This window comes from Punica granatum, chromosome 7 (assembly GCF_007655135.1).
Source record: "Punica granatum isolate Tunisia-2019 chromosome 7, ASM765513v2, whole genome shotgun sequence".
In the NCBI taxonomy this organism is placed as follows: Eukaryota; Viridiplantae; Streptophyta; class Magnoliopsida; order Myrtales; family Lythraceae; genus Punica; species Punica granatum.
In genome coordinates, this window is record NC_045133.1 from 25,506,158 (window position 1) to 25,530,091 (window position 23,934).

Here is a 23,934-nt window from a genome sequence, read left to right on the forward strand (position 1 = left end):
AGAACGGAGATGGAGTTAAGGAGATATGCCAAGAGCATGGCGACTACATCTTATTTTTCCATAAGATGACAATCGATTAAAGGTTTTTATTTTCCTTTTTTCCAATATATTTATTTTAATTTTTATTTGTTATTCAACCATATAAAACTTTTCCTTATTATTTTCTAATCTATTCAATTTAGAAGGTTATATCTTTGACAATATATGCGAAATTTATCTTTATTTGTAGAAAGTGCACTTTGTTTCAATTGCTTTCTTATTTTTCTATGAAATGTCAATTGATTGGATTAGAAGGGTAGATTGAAATTATGTCAATTTCCTTTCTTAATATAATTAGTTTTCTTTGTTATTGTTCCTTGTTATACAATTATAATTGGAAAATTTCATCGATTAATGACGCTTCACAATACTTAGCGATTAAATAATTATTCTTTATATTTTTTTGGACCAAAAATTATTTTTCTTATTATATTTCAATCTATTTATTTTAATTTATTCCGGGCATTCATTATAGTGCGCAATTTCTATTTATGTTGTAGAAAGTGCATATATTTATATATTTTTTGTGTGGATAGTCCATATGTTCATATTGTAATAAGTGTATTTAATTTTCATTTGTCACCGATATGCGGAATTTATGTGAGTTCCCTTTCTAGGCAGTAAGGCTTTAGGTCCTACAAAACTTGTAATAAATGTTTCCCAAAACATGTTGTAACTTGGGATATATATATTTTACAAATATCTATCGAAAAACACGGTGGAAAGTATGTAGGATATTCAAGCAAGTAACATTGAACAACTTAATGCTTAGATAATATATATGCAAAGAAGCAGTAATATATCATATACTCTGACCTACATTCAAAATAATGTAATATGACTTCTACTATAAATCTTGAGCTTTGAAATCAATTCTTTAATCTTCAAGAACATCCAAAGAGTCTCTTCCTGCATCGTCCGATCCTTGAACATCAGCTAACCTATCAAGAAGAGAGAATATTATTATTAGTAAAATATATATGTAATATGTGCTACATTGCAAATCATCAAAAAGAACAAAACAAATTTAATTTAATCAATGATTAAAATTGACTAAACTACACTTCCATAAACTAAATGATTGAATATAAAAATTTGTTGAAATTAGTGAGAACTTACTTATTTAGGTACTTCATAGCATAAGCCATTAATCAGAGTAAAAAAAATCAAAATAAGAAAATTATGATATAATGCAGGTTTGTTTATATGTGAGCCTCTGTATATATAATTGAGTTTTCAATTGTCAGGTGAGCATTTACTATTTGCGCATTTAATGTTCTTTTTTTAATCAATCATAAAATTATTTTCCTTTTTATTTTCTAATCTATTCATTGGACGGCAACAATTTATTATATGTTTCTTTTTTATTCGTCCAATAATTTTTCGGCCACATTTTTTTCGTAATTTATTACAATTTATCATTTAATGATAAATTACTTACTATTTACTTTTTGTATTTGACCAAAATTATTTTCCTTTTATTTTTAAATTTATTCAATTTGGAAAGTGAGCACTTAATTTTTATTTATTTATTTTTTTATAAGGCAGTCAATTATTGGTTCCCTTAAAAGAGTAAAATACGCTTTTATTATCTTTTCAATTCCTTTCTTATATTTTATCAAATGGGCAAATTAGAATTGATTGATTATCTTTCTTAATTAATAGCACTTTGTCATTTAATGATTAATTACTTACTATTTACTTTTTGTATTTGACAGAAAACTATTCTCCTTTTTATTTCAAATTAATTCAATTTGGAATGCATGTCATTTAATGATTAATTACTTACTATTTGCTTTTTGTACTTGTCCACGGATTATTTTCCTTTTATTTTAAAATTTATTCAATTTGGAAGGAGAGCATTTATTTTTCGTTTGTTTTTTTAAGGTAGTCAATTATTATTTCCCTTGAACGATTAAAATATGCTTTTATTTTCTTTTCAATTCCTTTCTTATATTTTATGAAATAAGTATATTGGAATTGGTTGATTTTCTTTCTTATTTAGTAACACTTTGTCATTTAATGATAAATAACTTACTACTTACTTTTTGTATTTGACCAAAAAATATTTTCTGTTTATTTTCAAATTTATTCAATCTAGAAGGCGAACATTTATTTTTTAGTTTCTTTATTTTTAATAAGGCAATCAATTATTATTTTCCTTGGAATAGTAAATTATGTTATTAAGAGGTACATTTTTTAAACACTCATTTTAATTGTAATTAGTTTCTTTTATTGTATTTATTATGCACCCATTTTTATTGCATTTATGATGCACTCATATTATTCACCCAAGTAAATTTTACTAGTATATAGATTCTCGTCATATTCTCATGTCTATAAATCAGTGTTCGTCGATATACTCATTGAGGGCCTACTCGTCCCGATTTTATAAATTAGTTTTTCTCGTATTTTCATATCTATGAATCAATATATGTCGATGTCAATCGAGATGTTATATTTACAATGTTTAGGCACAATTCTGCTTTGTATTCAGCTGTGGCTGCTAAAGCCCATCCTGTGCTGATAAGGCTTGAATATGTGACCATGCCCATCTTGCTCGAGTTAGAAAAGACCCACCTCGTCACGGGCCAACCCGGCGTCAACATAACTTAAAACCAACCGAGTTGGAAGGTCGGAATTTCATACGTAACATGAATATCAATGTGCCCAAACTGATACACTGCCACGGGAATTTACCAGGATACCGGTTTCGCTACCTATTACGGGACTTGCAATACTGGTCGGCTCGACCCACGAATACATGGTTCGGGTCATGATTGCTGATCTTGTTCTCATGGTGATTAATAACACTGGGCTGGGCCGCTTCTTGATTGTGTTTTAGAACTGAAGGGCGTTTTTCATATTTTTGCCCAAATGAATAATTTGAATCTGAATAGCTATATATTGTTCCATTTAACTCATCCGGCCAACATTAATTATTATTAGTGCTAGGATTGCTTCACATGATTAATTATCGCAAATCACGTTAAGCTCATAACACTAGCTTAATACATTGACCAAATCATGTGCATATATTCAACTACTCGTACCTATGTAGCGTATTCTAATGAGTAAAATATATAGAATTGTCTGCACGATGGACAAAATCAGTTGAACTACTCCGATGGAAGAATAGTTGGAGAGACCATCTATTTAACGATAGGAAAATCATCCGAGGAGCCTGATACGGCCGACTAACACGTGTTGCTTTTGAGTTAAAATCTAAATTATCGATATGGATATTCTCAGTTCATGTGAATGCATAAACCGCGGCAGCTTGATCAGGATGGTCGGGCCATAGGTCATATAGATGGGGATAGAGGTTAGAATTTGGGGAAGCATATGGAGAATACCCAAAAAGGAAAACAAATGGACTATATATGTATGAGTTCCTCGCGTATACAATTTAGCAACGAAAAGTAATGGATATCCGTACATACTATATATTATCGAACAATCAAAACTCACGCAAAATTGTGCATTGAGAATTACGAACCAACTGAATGAATTCTTATACATCGGGTTATTTGCAAGTCTCCAGATAAATCGAACGTCCGTAATAGAACTAAATTCAAACGAGTATTGTGCAGCGCGTGTACGCGAATGTTCGAGGTTCCTTCGGGGACCAAAGCCTCACATGCTTCACATGCCTCTTTATGGCAAGTATCCAACATTAGTGGCGAGTGGAAGAGTCGCCTTTGCCTTTGTCTAACACAAACGTTGAGAGATCCAAATCTTGTGGGCTGACGCGATGATCTTTACAATTTTTGGTCTGTCGATACCATAAATAACCAACCTCCCACTCCCCTAATCACCATGAATTATGATCGACCGTACAAAATTGTCTCACATGCTTTGCTTACCTGCCCGTTTTGGCCCACTTGGACCCAACCGAGACCCTCGACATTACAGCCCACTAACAGCTCATGCATCATTCGACGGACATCGTTAACTTGTACTTGACCATGACATGCAGATGGGAATAATCGGCGTAACATGTACTAACATATAGTAGACATTAATTACCCTTTGTCTTGGAGGTTGAGATTCTGAATCTAAGAGCATCAGGACGATGGTTTAAAACTGAGAAACCGGAGGCTTTTTCTTTTGCACGACCGATTCTTTCGTCATCCTAAGCATTTTATCTTGCCCTTCTTAATTCATTATTGGATTTGATGTTGTCAATTTCTAAGGTCCTTGAATGGGAATATATAACTATTGGAAGTCAAATATTTCACTCGTACTATTGTCACAATTTAATTAGCTTGGCTCTCCACCTAACGTGAACCATGGGTCGGGTTTTGACTTTGTGTCATGTTATTTTTATCGCCTCATTGACATGGAACTTTGTCTTCGAATCTGAAACCAATTTATAATTCACTTCACATGCACTACGCGTGATAGATGGCACGGGAATAAAAAGGTTAGACATCCCCACAAGTTCATAGATAGATGATAAAGCGCATTTGGAAAAAAAAAAAATACGAGAATCTCGAATCCGGAGCACTATTGAAAACCTTTCGTTAGTAAACATTTTGTATCTCAACTTTATATTATCGTTGGAACCTAACCTGACTCAAGAGGAAGAGGTGTAGGGGGCGATCGAGAATGTCTTCCTAGAAGCTCCTTTTGATGCGCCAGTGATATTCCGTTGAGACGGTATGAACTATTGAAATATTTATGAGGATTATGTATAGAAATTCTACTTAGTATTTTCACCGGTCTAACTTTTATTTCTTGTAGTGACACGGAATGTAACGAATGTGCCTATCGTGCATAAATTCGGTCTGGCCATTAGGGCCCACTAGCGTTTGGGCGAGCTTGCATCATCGAGCTTGATGCCCATCGACGCGAGGCATGCTTTATCTTAGCAATGGTAGGGTCGGCTCTCGCTAGTCGCCATGGCTAGTTCGACCATCCAACTCCCATGCGCTCGGTCCCTTTGGCCGGCCTACTAAGCTGAGGTACTAACCGATTTCAATATAAACGCTTAAAGAGATAGTAGATAATATACTAAAGACAATTGGTACTATCCGCTGAAATCATATATAAAAGGAATTGAAAATTAAATAAATATCGAATGACTCCATATTTTTATGGAACTATTTTATTTGGGTTGAACATTTTCTTCGCTAATTTGCTAATTATACATTTACATAGTCAAAGGATGATAAGGGAGGAAAAAAAACAAAGCTTCCTTTAAAATTAGGTGCCATGAGAAGTGGGTTAAAAGTTAGCGGATAGTTAAGATTACGAAATTTATCATTTTTATCTCAATTTTATAATTCTTATTAATTGAATTATATATAATATGTATAATTTCTGAAAACAAAAATAAAATTAAAGATCATTCTCCTTGTATAATAATATAAATAGATATATATATCTCAAATTAAATTTTATCATTTTATCCATCACAGGGAATATCCAAAAGAGGATATTCCAAATTAAATCAACTGACGTTTTTATTTTATTTTATGAAAACAATTGTTTAGTCCGTATTATAACACGGAAATTGATCATTTTCGTTGGACTTTTTCCTTTTTCCCTTTCAATCAACCTTCTTATCCGCTCTTTATTTATTCATCTAGGTTTTGTACTCTTCCATGATGCAAACTATGATGTTTACCATCACACAGCAAAAACTATGTCTAGGGGTCATTTTAAAATCCCATGGAAATAAGACACGAACGAGCACAGTCAATTAACACTCCTAAAGATGTATCCCATAGCAAAACGTTCGACGACTCAGAAAAATATGCATTCTATAATTTTTTTCAAAAGAAATTCTCAAGCATATTAATGTAATATAGGAGATGTGACATTTTTGAGCAATCATAATCATCGGTTCTCAATTATTAGATATTTAATATTAGTAGGTTTTTTTGAAAGCGATTAATTTTTTTAGAAGAAAAATCTTGCCCATATTTATCTAATTTCCCAAAAAAAAAAAGAAGGAATTTCTTTAGCTTTTATCTTATAGCTTTATAATGAAAAAATGGAAAATCGGGGGAAGTCGAGTTACCCTCCCACCTTCCAATGCGTTTGTTTTCGGAGTTAAAGTCACGAATTTGTGATTGTGATTGTGATTGTAGAAGAAGACAAAAATATATGGGGCCCACCAGTTTGACTTTTGAAATATGAAATGAATAGAAGGTATAGATAATTAATTATAATAGGATTGCATTTTAATAATATATGGGGCCCACCAATTTGATTTTTGAAATGTGTGTTTTGTTGTGTAGTGTTTTGAGTTAAAGTTAAAGTTAAAATCTTAAATCACGAATTTGAAAACAAACCGAGCGTTCATGTTTCATGACAAAATGTACGACGTAACTTTAGCAAATGGGCGGGAAAGCAACCCAAAGGCCGTACGGGATCCCCGGGTGGCGGGGCCTACGATTGGACGGTAATTACAACGATGCGACCTAGTGGAGTACGTGAGATCGTACGGTCCTCATCAAGTGCTCAGCTCTCAAAGAGCAGAACGTACGCACCGGAACCTAGCCTCCCTACAGCTGTCGCCCTGTTGTCCTCTCAAGCCTCGGTCACTGAGCCCCACGCGCCCGCACGGTCACGCCACGTGGATGGCAGCAGATCGCCCACCGTCCTCTGTAGCCGTTGGATCGCCCCAGAAGGGATGAGGACGTGACGTGCGCCCGTGGAGCGGCTGTATGGCACGCATGGCCGCAGCGGAATATGTCCCAGGCAAGAGGGAGCCAAGAGTCGGGTGTGACGTGTCATCTCGCGAGGAGATAAGAAGTTGTGCTTATGTGAGAAATGGGAAGAAAAAAAGGGGAAAAACGGATTTATTTACCTTTTTTTGGGAAAGAAAACGTATTTTTCCCTTCGTTTTGTCTTCATCTATTAAATGGTTATAGTGACGTGCAAGAAAAAACTAATCTCGTGTATTTATAAATTACCTTATCGATTTACTAAAATTTTATTAACTCTTACTCACCAATCGCTCTAGCCGATAAGATACGATTATTCTTAGAGACCGAGCCACAATTGGTTGAGGGGGAAATTGAGGGCCCGTTTGTATTCTCAGAAATTCGATTTTAACTTTAACTCAACACACTACACAATAAAAATACACATTTCTCAAGTCAAATTTATAATTACATCTCATTTGTCCTTTTCCATAATCAAAATCAAAATCAAAATCAAAGTAACTTTAACTCTGAATCCAAACTGCCCCGAGCATCATTTAGCTTGCGTTTGGTTTTCGAGTTGGATCATGATCCAACTTAACTTAATTTTATATAATGATTACAAGTATTGATAAATATATAGATAAATAAAAATATATATAGACGTGAGAGTAAATAGAGAATTTATTATTAAAAAATTAATTATAAAAATTATTAGAAAAAAAGTATGCGTGAAAATTTATTATTAAATGAAAAAAAGATAAAACAATAATAATTGCAGTGTTGAATTTGAATAATAATAATTGTACTTTTTAAATGTTTTACCTATAAATTCTAATTTTTTTAGGATTTTATCCATCTGAAAAACCTATATACATTTATTTATATTATGCCGCTACCGAAAAAAAATCCTAACTCGGCCCGTTTCTCATGTTTATGCTAGTTGTTACATGAAAAACACATTATTTGAAAAATATTTTAGAACATTAATTTGTGTAATTTTTCATTATTTATAATTTCCTTTGATTAATACATGAAATTGGAATTTGATTATGCCTATCTGAAGAACAATTTTCTATATGATGCAACAAAGATCTATATGTTGAAAAGTAATTTATTTTTTCAAATACTTAACAATAATAGATCCAAGGATAGCCCGATGGCTTATCACACTTTTGCTAGGTCTACCAGTATAAACACCTTCGTACATGTTTCGCTGAGTCGACGAGACTAAACACTTTCACACATGTTTTGAACCCCGTAGGGGCACCCCTCTATAATTCACCCACCTGGCCGAAGCTACTTGGACCGTGCAGGTCCCTCAAGATTCATTATGGGTTATCAGATATAAGCTTAATTATCTAAAAAAGTATGATCTTTGCAATTTTTTCTAAATATATCACGACTTTTAGGTTTAGTTGCGCATTTAACATAATATAAATCATTCAGTCAAATTAATAGTTAGTTGCAATTAATAATGCAATTTGGCACAATGTGATTGAACGAGTAGCATATGGCACCGTTAGTTCCATTGTTAGCTATTATCATCCAATCATGTAAGGTCTACTCGTCCAATCATGTTCTGTCACGTTGTACTGTTAGCTCCACGTTATCTATTATGGTTACAATTTGACTAAATAATTTACATTATGCTAAATACGTAACTAAACATAAAATCGTGCTATATTTAGGAAAAATGCAAAGGTTGTGCTTTTATATGCTACTCTCTAAAGACCGTGCTACATTTAGGAAAAATGTAAAAGTTGTATCTTATTTTTTAAATGTCGTGTTATATTTTTTAAAAAAGTACAAATGTGGTACTTTTTTAGATAATTAACCTTAATATATATATACACACACACAATGTTAAATGCTGTTGTTCGGGCACAAATTCATGTTAAATTTTTTTAATATAAGATATCGATAGAAGATATGCTAATTAATAATACAGTAAACTAATAATTTGCTTCTTGAGAAATTGATGTTACATCAAATCAGATCTCAATAAATTTTTTACATCAAATTGGACCTTGACAGATTAAGTGTACATCAGATGATCTATTCATTCTCTTGCCGTCCAATAGTGGACAAAAACATCTTATGTTGCATTATTTCTTACTATTTTTTACATCAATTTTGACATTGACCTATTTTATGTGCATCATATTGCCCCTTCAGTCAGAGGGTTCCGTCAAGTTTTTAACGGCATACAGACGGAATGGGCAATACGATATATATTTAATAGGTCAATGTCAAAATTAATGTAAAAATTTTCTTGATGTCAGATTTGAGTAATATCAATATTTTGAGGGGCAAATTGTTAGTTTACTCTTAAAAATATTTGAAAATTCTTGTTTTCCGTAATGTTTTCACCAATTTTATGTTAAGAATTAAAGTTGATTTACTTGAAAATTAATGTTAGATTCTTTTTTTTTTCTAGACGTCCTAGGATAGGGGTTGAGTTTCAATATAATTTATGTGACGTAGGGTATGTTTGGTTTTGAAATTTTTTTTAACTCCACTTTACTTAACTCCACTTATTTTCAATTCAACATCATGATTATTACTTTTTCATTTTTCTTCAATTTTTAACCATTTAATTCAATTTTTAATACTAAATTTTATCAACTATTCATTAATTTTTTCACAATTTAACAACACAATTATTAATTTCTGTCAACTATTAATTATTTTTCATACTTTTTCCCATGATTCAACAATACAATCATTATAACCCCAAATAAATATAATTATTTATAGTTAGAATGAAGTGGAGTTTCCATTTCTAAATAACACCTTAGGTCTTGTTTGGCAAATAAGTAATTTTTGTAACTCTACTCCACTTTAATTCCACTTATCTTCAATTCAACAATACAATTATTACTTTTTTTTCGTTTTTATTTAATTTTTTATCTTAACTATCATTCAATTCAATTTTTAATACTAGATTCTCTCAACTATTCATTATTTTTTCCATAATTCAACAACACAATCATTACTTTCGCTAAACTATTCGTTACTTTGCCCAACTTATTTTTCATAATTCAACAATACAATCATTACAATTCCAATTAAATATAATTATTTTATTTGGATAAGAGTAGAGTTAAACTCCACTCCATTCCCAAACAAAATCTTTAGAGTGTGTTTGGTTTGAGAGTTGAGTTGAGTTGAGTTTTGGTTTTAATTGGTTTGTAGTGATTGTATTGTTGAATTATGAGAAAAAGTGTGAAAAAGTAATAAATAATTGAGAGAAAATAATGATTAAGTAATGATTGTGTTGTTGAATTATGAAAAAGTAATGAATAGTTGAGAGAATTTAATATTAAAAATTAAATTGAATGGTTAAAAATATTTAAAAAATAAAAAAAAAGTAATGATTGTGATGTTGAATTGAAGATAAGTGGAGTTGAGTTGAGTTGAACATTGTTCCGAAAACAAACACACCCTTAGTTTTCCTAGGTGAGTTATTAATACTGGTTATGTATTTCTAGGATGGTTTCAGAATTAATCTAGAGTTTTCCTTCGGGTCTATAAATAGAGCACTAAGATTATTTTACAGGTGTAGTGTCATGAAATGTTTAATAGTGTGGGTGAGTGTGTGTCTACAACTTGTAATCCACAAGTCGTGTAGAGTGTCTTCAATATTAGCAATCATATTTAGAGTGGTTTGTTATTTCTTGAGTTTATCTCCATCTGTATTGGTTGTATGATGTTAGATTAGTGCATTCGCACTACGATTTTTTAATATTTTAATCTTTTGAGAAATCTTAAGAAGTGATTTGTGAATATATATCCGCCTTCCTCTAAAAATATAATTTGGTAAATTTTTCTCAAATTTATTTTAGGTTTATCAGTAACTAAATGCAAGTTCACGTTTTGCGTGAAAGTGTAAGGAAATTAATTTGGTGTGTAATTTGATCAATTAGACTTCAATATCTTTACATTAATTACTATATTTGGAAATTGCATTGAAATTGTTAGGGATATTTACCTAAAATGCCCCATGATTTACATGTTTTATCAAATCTATCATATGCTTTTTTTGTCAAATCTATCTCATGGTTTACTTTTTGTATCAAATCTATTCTGGCGTTATTTTTTCCGTCAACATCTAACGGCCGTACTGACGTGGCGCCTATGTGGTAAGTGTGGCCCACTATCTCTCCACGTGCCACGTCAGCGCGGCCGTTAGATATTGACGGAAAAGATAACGCCGGGATAAATTTGATACAAAAAGTAAACCATATGATAGATTTGACAAAAAAACATATGATAAATTTGATAAAACGGACAAATTATGGGTCATTTTAGGTAAAAATCCCAAATTGTTATCCTAAAGGTATGAAGTATAGATATCAACATATATTTTCTCGTAATATTATGTAAATTACGCACATTTTTTAAGATAATAATTGAGCGTCATAATTTTCTTAAAATTAAAATAATCGAAAAATCAAGAAAATTTATAGTCAATATTTTACATACATTGAAGGTAAAAAATGTGTTCTTAGTATTCTACATAAGTACATTAGAGACAATGTACTATTAAAATATTAATATAAAAATGAATAAATTCACGAATCTTTAATTTAGAGGTAAATTCTCCGAACAACTGAAAAAACGATTAATAATGAGCTTAGAGTTAGTTACGCCCCCACGAAATTGTTGTTAAGTTTTTATATATTATAATCGATAATGATCTATTGATTACATTTCTTAATTACAAATATTAATTAGATATAAAATGCATAATTATTTAAATAACATTTGCCAAAGATTATGGGTAGTGGGAAAAGGTGAATAATTGCCTAAAATCTGTGGACTTTTTATCCGGGGGGAGCCCCCCTCATTTGTGGAGTTGGGTGGGTCCGGGTTCGTAGGAGCGGGCCCCACCTCCGTTTCTGGTGGGATTGTACGACACGTGTATATTATATGTATATATATATTGCGTTGTCGTTTTGTACACCAACCACGTCATATCATTTTGGAGAGCTTCGCATGGCATGCCCCCATGGGCCCGACTCATGGAGAAAGCAGAGATGACTAGGAGGACCACTTCCCCAAAATAATTCTTTTATCAAAAAAAAAAAAAGGAATCTTCACAATTTTTTATTTTGAATGAGATAAATTGCACTTGGTCTAATTTTTTTACAAATATTTTAATATGGTACAAAATGTTTCAAAATCGTTACAATATAATATAAACCGTCATCTCGCTATTAACGCCGTCAAATCATCATTTACAAGACTGTAAATTTTGCACCATCATATAACTTACGTAAAACATTTTGTACTATTAAGTTACAACTTCAAAACATTTTGCACCATCATGTAACGTCCCATAAAAATCGATTTTGCACCATTAGTATCGGCTTGACGGCGTCAAAGGCGAGATAACGATTTGTACTATATTTAAACAATTTTGAAACATTTTATATCATCAAGTAGCATAAAAATCTTTTGTACCATATTGAAATATTTATAAAACTGTTTGGACCACCAATGTAATTTATCATTTTGAAAAACTAACAAAATTTTACTATCTCAAGACTGGACTATATTTAGAACCTTCGAAACAATTGGACGAGAGACTACCCACGGTTAAACGGGACATCCCTTCTAATGGTTTCGAGTCATCGAGACGGCCATGCCAGCTTCCAGATTGTAAGGGTTCATCGAGAAATTAGTATAGTGATAATCTATCTTTAAGATTGTTGATTGGCTCGACTAAGTTAGCAGAGAATCCTATTTACTTCATCAAAAAAAAAAAGTTATTTACTATGTATAGGTAACGGTAGAGTTAATTTTTATAACAATGATTTCTTTAAAACACGAAATGTTTTTTTCGGAAAAAGCCAACCAAAATTAATTATTACAGGTTAATAACCATTATTTGTTTTATAACATAATTCGAGTTGAACAAAGATGTATATGTTCCGCTGCCGACAGCCCTTCATTTTCTAGCCGAACACTTGTTTAACTCCAAATGCATCCCTTCTACATTTAGATTTCAACGCCAGCTAATGATGTTAGTATCCTCCTGTTAATTATGAACAATTAACATCTCGCTGATTATTAAATGTGTTAGACTTCATCGGTTTCTAATATTCTCTTTTTTTTTTTGACTAATTAAGGGCCGAGTACTTACCGGATTAGATTGGACCGACTGGAGAGCGGGGCCCACAGTCGGGTCTACCGGCTTTGGAGGGTTGGACCAGAGCTTCATTGGGTGCATTGCATGCGACCGAGAGAAGTGTTCCCACATCAGCTCCTACGTAATCTTGTACCTTACCCCCAACCCCACTCCCCCTTCGTTACAACTTGCTTCTTCTCACTTTTGATCGCGAAATTTTCCGAATTCGGGACGTGATCAACGGCGAAGGATCGAGCAATCTTCTGGTCTCTCGATTGATAAGACCGTTTACATTACACTAGAGATAGATGGTGACCTATCATTCATGGAATTTTTTGTGTGCTAGCGCATGGAATTAAAGAGTTCGTGAGTAACTCTTACATATATAATCGACGGACCAATGACAGGTCAGGCCATCAGTTTGGCATATTTTGACGAGTCTCGCACCAGACACGAGAAATTTTAATACAATAGGGAGGATCAAATTATGGGAATGCATATAGGCAGAATGAGAGAATTTCATATAAATATAATCTAGGCAATAAAATTTTAGGGGGACTGTTACTGAAGGCATCCGGGGGACTTATTTGAACAAATATTAGTGAGTGTTATTCAGCCAATCATAATGCATTTAAGTAATAAATTATGCTCATAGTGATCTCACGTATTTCGATCTATAGACATTTTGATTAGGTGTAATTCATCAATTACTCACTCTATGTCTGGTCATGTTACTGATATATTGTTGCGCGAGAATCAAATCCTTCGGGTGGTCCCTTCGGAAAGCCGACATGGGTGAGGCAACCCGAACTCATCGCAAATGATAAAGCAATGTGGATCCAACCTACAAACATCTAATCGGATTTCAATGTGCTTGTTTAGTTCTGCCGGCATCAAATTCTGCACTGTCTAATCGCCCTAAAGTTTGCCCTAAAACAAAGGGCAAGTCGATAGCCCACTACATATTATACTTGAATCCTTTATTTGGATGGAGAGAAATGTAATAAAACGAAAGCATGGGAAGAAAAATTTGTATAGAAATTTTGAAAATTTCTATACAAAAAAAACCCCTTCCTCCTCTTCCTTTTCCATTCGGTCCAAACAAAGTATGGAAGTCAATAGTTAAAGATAATACTTCTATTAATTATGTCGGATTAAATCCAGATGGACATTGTTTAGATGATCAAACTGACCATGTCATGGTTAATTAGTCAATAAGGACTCTCATTTCAGTCTAACTTATCCAAAAAATAAAAAAAAGTAGAAATAAATAAATATATATATATATATAGAAGGACTCTCCCTTTTCCATTTGCTCCAAACAAAGTATGGAAGTCAATAGTTAAAGTTAATGCCCCTATTAATTATGCCAGATTAAATCCAGATGGACATTGTTTAGATGGTCAAACTGACCATGTCATGGTTAATTAGTCAATAAGGACTCTCATTTCAGTCTAACTTATCCAAAAAAAAGTAGGGTTAATAAAAAAAAACCCACAAACTTTTCTCATTTTAATAATTATAGCATGAACTTTTTTCCTTAATCTAAAAATACACAAACTTTTGATTTGATAATAATTCTAGTACGACATCAATTTTTACGTTAATTTGGACTGAATCGAGGCTACAAAAGGCGCAATGCTCAATCTGGGGGAGGGCGCCAGCGACTCCAATGAAGAGGGTAGTGGCCAGAATCGAAGTCTTCACCCCCGGAATAGGGAGAACTCTCAAATTGGGAATTCCCCTTATTCCGGTGGCTGGAGTCACGACTCTGGCCATCACCCTTCCGATTGGGTTCGTCGGTGCCCTCCCCCTATTGAGATCGGTTGCGCTCATTGTGGCTTCAATTTCGTCCAAATTAACAAAAAATTAGATACCGTGCTAAAATTATTATCAAATCGAAAGTTTATGCACTTTTAGGTTAAAGAAAAAGTATTCATATTAAAATTGTTAACACGTGAAAAGTTTATATTTTTTTTATTAATCCAAAAAAGTATTAATGAAATTCATGAAAATGATTTAAGGAACACTGAATTATCCATCATATAAATAAACGGATTGATTAATCTATTTCTCTATCATATTCTTACACTTTTTGACTTTTGACACTTTCTCATATATAAGATATTCACAATTATATATCACTTTTTTTTTTTGGCCAGCACAAGTAAAATAGTATCAACGAGAAACTCATAAAGATTTCTAAATTGATTCTTTTTTCGAGTTTATTATGTTGCCCTTCGGGTACATAAAATTGTAATATAACGCGATACCAACACAAAAATCTATTTGGGTAATTACGACTACCATATATGCATGGATATATCGTTATTAATGGGAGTATTGTGATTAATTTTCCGAACCTGACATATTGAAGTGTGAATTCAGCATTACCCTAGCACTTAATCGTTGAGATGTAGGTATGAAAAAGAATGAGAAAGAGGTAAAATTTTTCTCATCTAGAGAGTGTAGAATATTGACTCTTCTAATTTCGAATGAGAAATTTCCAATTATCCAATGCAAATCATTTTGCCTGCTCACTTGTCCCTTGAAAATGATCTTGCGTTGTTTGCCCATTTTTCAAACGGGAATTTTCCAACTATCTTATTCTTATCATCTAAAACTTACATTATCATCCACGGATTTTGTCTTCTTCTCTTTTATGTGAATTTTTATTGTGAAAACTAGAAAATTTAATATCATTACGTCTAATGATGGAATGCTGCAAAAAGAACGAATCTTCAACTATCGTCCACTTGGTTTGTATTACTGTAGTTTTATCGATTATTCTATGCTACAAGGAAAGAATTTTTAGATTGAAGCTATTGAAGTGAAGGATTATATTTTAATTGAAATTGAAAGCCCCCTTTTTTTTTTATAAGTTTTGAAAAATTCTATTCTATTTTTTTTACAATTTACCAAAAAAATTCTTCTCGCTATCAACTGCAACGCCAAGTCTATATGGTCAAAATTTCTTAGTCCAAAAAAAAAAAAAGAAGTCTACATGGTCAAAATTAAATCCTTTTCACACCCAGGTAAACAATTTTACTTTTTTTTTTAATTAAGTGAAGTGAGAGTGATGTAATCTTTGAAGGCAGATGATTAAATTTACTTTTTATTAATTATAATTAAACATAATTTAAAGATTGGTAATTTCTGCGTTTCTTACCAGAACAGGACATTATTGGACTTCTTCGCCCACTTGGGGGGTGCTGTTGCGTCCACTAACAGGACGGTCGTACGTACGCACACCCCAACCCAAAAAAAAGGATGGCGACAGACACTCGCATAGAGAGAAGACATAGACGAGAGAGAGAGAGAGATTTTTACGTGAATGGTAAGCTTTTACAAATTCTTGGCTTTGTTTTCCTCTCGAAGAGAAAAAAAACTTTTTTTTTTTTTTTGGTGATGGCGAAAGAAATTCACACAGATAAAGAGAGAGGTGGAGAGAGGTAGAGGGAGAGGGAGAGACGGGTCTTGGATTCTTCGTTAGTCCTCAGGGCGGCCTAGTCTAAGTGACCCGATTGTTGCTTCAATTTACAGTTTCTGCCCTCCCCACCGAAAGAGAAGTTTGTTACAAGGAAGGTGAAGAAGACAGCGGAAGAAAAGTTCAGAAGAAAAAGGAAGGAAGGAAGGAAGGAGGAAGGAGGAAGGAGGGAGGAGGAGGAAGAACAGCAGCCCGTTATGGCAGCAGATTGATTGTTCTTCACCACTCTCTGACAGTGCTCACTGGTCAACTTGCAGTTCCCAGATTTGGAAAACTTTTGCAGCTCCGGGAGTTTCCCCTTCTGGGATTTTCAGATTTGGGCGGTTCTTGTGATTCTAGATCTGGGTTTTGGCTGTTGACTTATTGGGACTCCCTTCCGGGTTTGCACTGTTTTGTCGATTTGGAAGCTCAGTGGAGAGGAAGAAGAAGAAGATGTGGCCGGTTTTCTTGTGATTCCACCGAGGTATTTTGCTTGTTTGTCGGTTCAGATTTTTTCTCTGGTGTGGACTCTTTGGAGTGATTCCTGGATGTTTGATGGAACATCATCAGCTTTGTGTGATTCGGATAAATCTCTCGTCTGTTCTTTACATCTCTGCCCCCTGAAAAATTGCTCGACGAACATACTCCCCTTGGTTGTAAGTTTAATCAATGTCTGCAGCATTTTTTGATGTCTCAAAGCAGCAGAGGAATCAGTTTTCTTTTCATACTCTTAGGTTGTCTAAAAATCTTGACTTTTGAATGCTATTTTTGAGGCCAGATTTTTTTTTCCCCATCTCTGGGTGTTTATCTTGAGCTATCTAGAATCAATATGGTTTTCGTTTCCCCCTTTTCCAGGTTTCGGATTTGCAAGGTCTCCTTGGTTCTGAGAAATGGAGGAAGCCGGTGCACAGGTAGCACTGCCGATATTCATGCATGGGGCACTTTCGAGTAGATTCTGCGAATCGCCTCTTATGGCTCGAAAGAGAGACTACCCTCATAGTCAGGTTCAACCCCTTAATTACCAGGCTCAGGATCTGCAGCACCCATCGGATCCTCGGGCCAATTGGAACCTGAATTCCTGGGACTGGGACAGCGTCCGATTCGTCGCGAAGCCGGTCGAATCGGAGATTCTGCGGCTTGGTTCTGTGACTGCGGAGCAAAAGAAGAGAGAAGGGGCTGCTGCTAATGGAGTACCTGGGATGTTGAAAAAGGGTGCAGCTAGAGATGAAGATGACGAAAGCCTGAAGCTAAATCTTGGGGGCGGGCTCAAGTCCTTGGAGGAGCCTGTCCCGAGGCCTAACAAAAGGGTCAGATCAGGATCTCCGGGCAGCAACTACCCGATGTGTCAAGTCGATGATTGCAGCGAAGATCTCTCGAGTGCCAAGGACTACCATCGGAGGCACAAAGTCTGCGAGGGTCATAGCAAGGTGGCGAAAGCTCTAGTGGGGAAGCAGATGCAGAGGTTTTGCCAACAGTGTAGCAGGTTGAGCATTCCTTAGTATTTCTTGAAACTGTCCCAATTAGATGTTTCATTTATATGAATAAGCGGAGTAAATAGTTAATACGGTAACCAGTGTGGGGCTTGGCAACTACTAGAATTGCCTTTGCATTCATGGGGAGCTGTTTATAGAATGAACATAAATACACTTTCTAGGCAAGAAAACAGAAAACTTCTTCCTGATGTAAACATCGCAAAGATTTTCCTTTCTCATCATAATGGTTTTGGTTTGATTATTTTGGAAAAGCAGGGTATATAAGTGCTCTCGATTTCACTGAGATAGATTCCATGACTGGAGATATATGATGAGGTTTACCAGGATAGAAAAGAGAGAGGGGGTGCAAGCCTTGAAAGTTCCCATGGCATAAAGTGGTTGTATAATCGAAACGGATGATCTTCTCGGAATGTAATGTGAAAGTTGCTGATTTCTACAGGTTCCACCCCCTTTCGGAATTTGACGAGGGCAAAAGAAGTTGCAGAAGAAGACTTGCTGGGCACAACAGGAGGAGGAGGAAAACTCAAGCTGAGGATGCCAGTAGCAGGGTTTTATCCCCTGGGGCCAAGGACACCAGCGCTGATGCTAACTTAGATATAGTCAACTTGTTGACTGCTTTTGCTCGTGCACAAGGTGATTATCGAGCTCTGAATGTTCCTTTCAACTTTGACTTTCTTTCTTGCTTTGTTTCTCATGCCAAATAAACCCCCTTGACACTATAGGGAAGATCGAGGATAAGAGTATCAATTCCTCACCGGTACCTGATAGAGAACAGATCCTTCAGATCCTTAACAAGATAAATGCCTTAGCGCTGCCCACAGATCTTGCTGCGAAGTTGGCCTCTTTCAGGAATTTGAATGGTGCGGCATCTGGCCAAGCCCCTTCAGACCATCTAACCAAATTCAGTGGTGCGATCTCATCCCCTTCCACCATGGATTTGCTCACTGTTCTCTCTGCCACTCTGCTGTCTCAGAAGAATGGACAAATCACGGAGTCTGAGAAGAGTAAGGTAGCTAATTTCTCAGACCAATCTGCTGACCCTAAGCCTATGGTTGAGATCAATTCAGTCGGTGGAGAGAGAAGCAGCTCAAGCTACCATTCTCCTAACGAGGATTCAGACTGCCATGTCCTAGAGACTCGGACAAATTTACCATTGCAGCTCTTTAGTTCCTCACCAGAAAATTGCAGCCTTCCAAAATTACCTGCTTCGAGGAAGTACTTCTCTTCTGGCAGCAGCAATCGGACTGAAGATCGGTCCCCATCTTCTTCACCTGTGGTGCAGAGGTTGTTCCCGTTGCAGAGTTCAGTTGAAGAAGCCATAAGACCTGAGACATCTGTCATCAGGGAGGTCAATGGAAATGCCGAGATGAACAGGGAGCGAGCTCACATTGCACCACTCGAGCTCTTCAGAGATTACGATAAGGGACCAGGACGAGGCTTGTCTCAGGGTTCCCCATATCAGACTGGGTATACATCCTCTTCTGGATCCGACCATTCACCGTCAAGCTTAAGTTTGGACACACAGGTAAAATTGAGTAGCTGCCCTTCATTTCCGTCTTGTAAATTGATCATGTTAAATTGGGTTGAAATTTGAAAATTTCCATTTGAATTTTGCACAGGAGCGAACTGTTAGAATAATGTTCAAGCTTTTCGACAAGGACCCCAGCCATTTGCCGGGGGATCTGCGGTCACAGGTACAGAGCTCATACCTCCCTTATCCTCTTAATCTGGTTACTCTGATTGGTGCAGCAGTTTCATTTATATATTTCCCCCATTTGGCTTACCAATTGATACTTGTCTTTCTTTCATTCAGATCTACAACTGGCTTTCTAATAGTCCATTGGAAATGGAAAGCTACATAAGGCCCGGCTGTTTGGTTCTCTCTATATATCTCTCGATGCCTTGCGCTGCCTGGGAGCAAGTGAGTGAAAATAATATGATCAGCCATTCGTAGCTATTGGTATATTTCCTTTAGCTCATGTGACTTAATACATATGCACACAATTTTGCAGCTTCAGGAAAATCTTCTCGAACGCCTTCATACGTTGCTTCAGGGTTCAGAGTCCAGTTTTTGGAAGAATGGGAGGTTTCTTGTACATACAGGCCGAAAATTTGCATCTCATAATGACGGTCAGAAGAGGCTCCATCCTTTGCTATATCTGTTCCCGTTTTCTTGATGCTTGTATAATTATTTTAATATTTTCCCTATTTTCTTGGAATATTCAGGAAAAATTCATCTAATCAAATCTTGGAGAACAAGTTCTCCAGAATTGATATTGGTGTCACCTTTGGCACTTGCTGTTGGGGAAGAGATCGCTCAGCTCGTCTTACAGGGTAGAAATCTAGTCGATCCCGGGACCAAGTGAGTAATAGACGGGAAGACTCTTTCATCTGTCTATTCTATGTTCTGTATTTATAAACTTAAGATTGGAATGGGATTTTTATGCAGGATCCATTGCACATATATGGGTGGATATATGTCGAAGGAAATCGCGGAGCTAACTTGTGAGAAGTCTACTTGCGATGAGATCAGAATAACGGGTTTTGAAATTGGTGATGGAGTTGCAGCGCCCCCTTCTTTAGGTCGTTGTTTCATCGAGGTAACCTCAACTCGCTTTAATATTCCTTTCGGCATAAGTTCAAGGCTTATGTTGTCGATAACTTTTAAATGATGTCGGTCTATTGACATTATCAGGTGGAAAATGGCTTGAAGGGAAATAGTTTCCCCTTGATAATTGCCGATGCTACAATCTGCAGTGAGCTGAGAACTCTCGAATCTGAATTAATGGAACGGAAAAACAGTTCGAGGGAGGAAGTCCTGCACTTCTTAAACGAACTTGGTTGGCTTTTTCAGAGGAGGAAGGATTCTTCTACTCCTCCTGATCCGAATCATTCCATCCGCCGCTTCAAGTTCTTGGTTACCTTCTCAGTCGAAAGGGATTGGTGCTATTTGGTCAAGAAGCTTCTTGATATATTTGTGGAGAGCAACTTAGATGAGAGTATTCCAACAAAGGAGTCTCTGGAGGCGTTATCAGAGGTTCAGCTCTTGAATCGGGCAGTGAGAAGGGGTTGCACAAAAATGGTGGAGTTGCTTATAAATTATGCCGTGAATCATGGTCCCGATGCTTCTAGAACATATATTTTCCTGCCGAATATGGTAGGCCCCGGTGGGATCACTCCATTGCATCTTGCTGCTTGTACTTCTGGCTCAACTAATGTAATTGAAGCATTGACAAATGATCCGCAGGAGGTATTAATTGTTATCATTTATCAGGAATATTCTTCTGTATATTCTTTCCATGTCATTTCCTATTTTCTTTTGTTTTCTTTGTTGTAGATCGGGTTGAATTCTTGGAGTACCCTTCTGGATGCGAGCGGGCAGTCCCCTCACTCTTATGCTGCAATGAGGAACAACCACTCCTATAATGAACTGGTGGCGCGTAAACTCTCCAACAGGAGAGACGGTCAGATTTCTCTGACGATCAGAGGGTTTGAGATTGTAGAGCAGGAGAATGCAGGGGGCCCACAGTCTGTTAGGCAGCGGGTGTCCTGTGGTCGATGCTCAGTGGTTGCAATGAGGCCGTACGGAACGACAATCAAGAAGGGCCCGGGAGTGCTTCATCGCCCCTACATACACTCTATGCTCGTGATTGCTGCTGTCTGCGTCTGTGTTTGCCTGTTCCTCCGTGGGGCCCCTAAGGTCGGTCTCGTTGCTCCTTTCAAGTGGGAAAATCTGGACTACGGCCCATTGTAAGCACTGAGTGCAAAAGAAGAGTGAGTGCATATGAAGAGATCGGTGAAGACTATCTCATTTGAGGACAACTATGTGAAGAGCGGAATTTCTGTGCTTTATGTATCCTCAGAGAAACCTAAAGGGACCTAACATATTGACTCTTTTCATTCTTGATGAGTGGGATATGGAGATGATGACTATTCCCACGTAGCCGTTCTCAGTGTAATGAATTCTTCAGGTTGGAAATGAAGATCGGGTGAAGTTTATAAAGTACGTGACCTGACATGATTGAGATGTGATGGAGATGGAAGCAGATTGGAGGGTATACCGACTCGTTAAGTTAGTTATTCTGCTATAATGGTAAGTTTGTATCTTGATTCTTTTTTCAATTATGACTTGATTGTAGCTAAGCATCCAAAGTTATATGGTGACAATGAGTTCAATTTGTCAATGTAAAGTCGGTTACTTGGTCATGTTAGGATGCTGCATTATTTATCAGTGGAAGTATATGTTCGACTACATTGGATGTTCTGCTACCCTAATACATTGATTCATTTGTTTATACGATGATTTGCTCGGGATATAGTTGTATGGGTCATGCTTTACAATATGAGGTGCATGCTTTACAGTATGAGATGTGCTCGATGCAGTGGTGGTAAGAGTATATCTCGAATATGTAGGTGTTCGTATGGTTCATAAACTGATAGCATTCTTGTATGCCCAACTTAACTGATAGGAACAAATGATTAAATATAATGAAAAATTACACAATCACATACAAGCCCTATAACTATAAGTACGGCTATAAGAAGATACAGCATCCTCGATATAATACCAACATATACTTGAAAGCAATATGATTTTCGGGTATGAAGACACGGAAATGTCTTGTATCAGAAGCGTTACATGGATCAGGATGATCTTAGCTTCCGTTCGGTACTTATTACTTCATAGCCGGTACCTTTCAGCTGTATTCGATCTTTTTAGGAACCACCAGTGTGCTCCCAGTGATGATATTCTGGACTATCAGATCCCCAACGCCTTCTCCCACTCCCTCCGCGATTCCCGTAAAGAGCCCTGCAACCACCTTGGAGGCCAGACTGGCGGCAGCTGCAAGCACGCTGGGCTGCTTCTTCTCCGGGTCCTTTATCCCGGTATCATAGAGACCGTTGAATATCACCTTTGCGCAGACTGCATGGAGACAGTAGTCGCAGCCGCAGGCTGTGCAGCGATACAACCTGCCAGGGCGCCGCCTCCTGCACTCCCCGCAGAGAGAGCTGGGGTCTGCCCCGGTGGTGGTGGATGATGATGATGCGGGGGCGGGCAAGAGCCTGAGGGTGTGGGGGTGGGCGGAGAAGATGATCTCTTGGGGGAGCATTGCACAGCAAGGATGGAGCTGGAAGTTGCATGGGACGCACCTGAAGGCATAGCCCTTTATGGACTTCCCACATGCCTCGCACTTCGATTTTGTCATCCCTCCCTTCACTGGTTACGAAAGAAGAGGTATATCAGTATACTAGTTTGAAGCAATCCCGACTTCTGGACTCATACGACATACATGGACCGATAAATTAACAAAATGAACAAACTTGAAGATACAGACTAGTCAATTAACTTAAATCACCTGGTTTAGAGTAGAAGAGGAGCTGGTGCTGGACGTGGAGGGGGTGGCCCTCAAGTGCCTGAGGGGCTACGGCGCAGAATTCGTGCAGCTGGTAATCGCAGTGCTGGCAGGAAAACCTCTTGCCAGCCCCGTGCTCCTTGCACCCAGAGCATGTGAATAGGTCGGGCTGGTATATGTGGGCCAAAGGGTGCTGCGGGTGACCAAAATGGAGCATGTCCTCACCGACCTTCCTCTGGGGGGACGTTGGGAACTCAACCAGGTTTGGGACCGGCGTAGGCTGACTCTTTGGGACTGAGGGGGGATAAGCTGTAGTCGATGCGGAAGGTGGGGGAGCTTGGTCGTGGAATGTTCTTGATCTTATGATGGCTCTATCGTTGTTTCTCATCATCTTTCTTAGTATCAGATTGTTTCTGTTGTTCTGATGAAAGAGGAGAAGCGTAATGTTGAAAGTAGGGGAAGGGTATATTTATGCTGGAGAGGTAAGTGGGGCCAATGCTACTTGGAGATAGAAGGACGAACCCACGATTTGGATTGAAGGTAGCTCCTAAGAGATAAATAGGATGGTGTTTACTATCATGAGTTGGTTCAAGCAGTTCGATGATTATTTCTTTTAACGTCTCGGTTTGAGTATTGTGGATAGAAAAAATCTACGTTGAAAGAGATTTACCCTTTAGTGGGCTGATTCGGTTTGACTGGATTGGTCGAGGTCGATTGGGTTTCCTAATACTATTGTTCACATCAGAAAAAATAGGATGATATTTTTTTCCTATTAAAAAGAGGGTAAATA

General features: G+C 36.6%; 2 protein-coding genes across 3 annotated transcripts; one reads left to right on the forward strand and one right to left on the reverse strand.

The window, feature by feature from the left end:
• The first annotated feature begins 16,280 nt into the window (after positions 1-16,280).
• LOC116212895 (squamosa promoter-binding-like protein 14) lies at positions 16,281-22,106 on the forward strand. 2 transcript variants are annotated; one of them, XM_031547632.1, is made up of 11 exons: positions 16,281-16,781; positions 17,153-17,780; positions 18,230-18,423; positions 18,513-19,315; positions 19,410-19,484; positions 19,604-19,711; positions 19,803-19,920; positions 20,017-20,152; positions 20,240-20,390; positions 20,486-21,040; positions 21,128-21,544. In XM_031547632.1, exons 2-11 carry the CDS (start codon positions 17,188-17,190, stop codon positions 21,542-21,544), a joined length of 3,150 nt encoding a protein of 1,049 aa, XP_031403492.1. In that variant the 5' UTR covers positions 16,281-16,781; positions 17,153-17,187. The 2 variants fall into 2 exon arrangements, with proteins under 2 accessions (XP_031403492.1, XP_031403493.1); XM_031547633.1 differs by lacking the exon at positions 16,281-16,781 and having other exon boundaries at positions 17,188-17,780; positions 21,128-22,106.
• A 106-nt stretch (positions 22,107-22,212) lies between these two features.
• LOC116212896 lies at positions 22,213-23,638 on the reverse strand. The gene is made up of 2 exons (XM_031547634.1): positions 23,148-23,638; positions 22,213-23,008 (listed from the first exon to the last, which is right to left on the reverse strand). The coding sequence occupies exons 1-2, from the start codon at positions 23,533-23,535 to the stop codon at positions 22,488-22,490; spliced, it is 909 nt and encodes a 302-aa protein (XP_031403494.1). The 5' UTR covers positions 23,536-23,638; the 3' UTR covers positions 22,213-22,487.
• Between the last annotated feature and the right edge of the window lie 296 nt (positions 23,639-23,934).

Coding starts and splice junctions, on each gene's coding strand:
- LOC116212895 (XM_031547632.1), top strand. CDS start 17,188: ATGGAGGAAGCCGGTGCACAGGTAGCACTGCCGATATTCATGCATGGG. Junction 19,712..19,802: donor CTTGCGCTGCCTGGGAGCAA/GTGAGTGAAAAT, acceptor ACAATTTTGCAG/CTTCAGGAAAATCTTCTCGA. Junction 19,921..20,016: donor ATTTGCATCTCATAATGACG/GTCAGAAGAGGC, acceptor TGGAATATTCAG/GAAAAATTCATCTAATCAAA.
- LOC116212896 (XM_031547634.1), bottom strand. CDS start 23,535: ATGATGAGAAACAACGATAGAGCCATCATAAGATCAAGAACATTCCAC. Junction 23,009..23,147: donor CCTCTTCTACTCTAAACCAG/GTGATTTAAGTT, acceptor TTTCGTAACCAG/TGAAGGGAGGGATGACAAAA.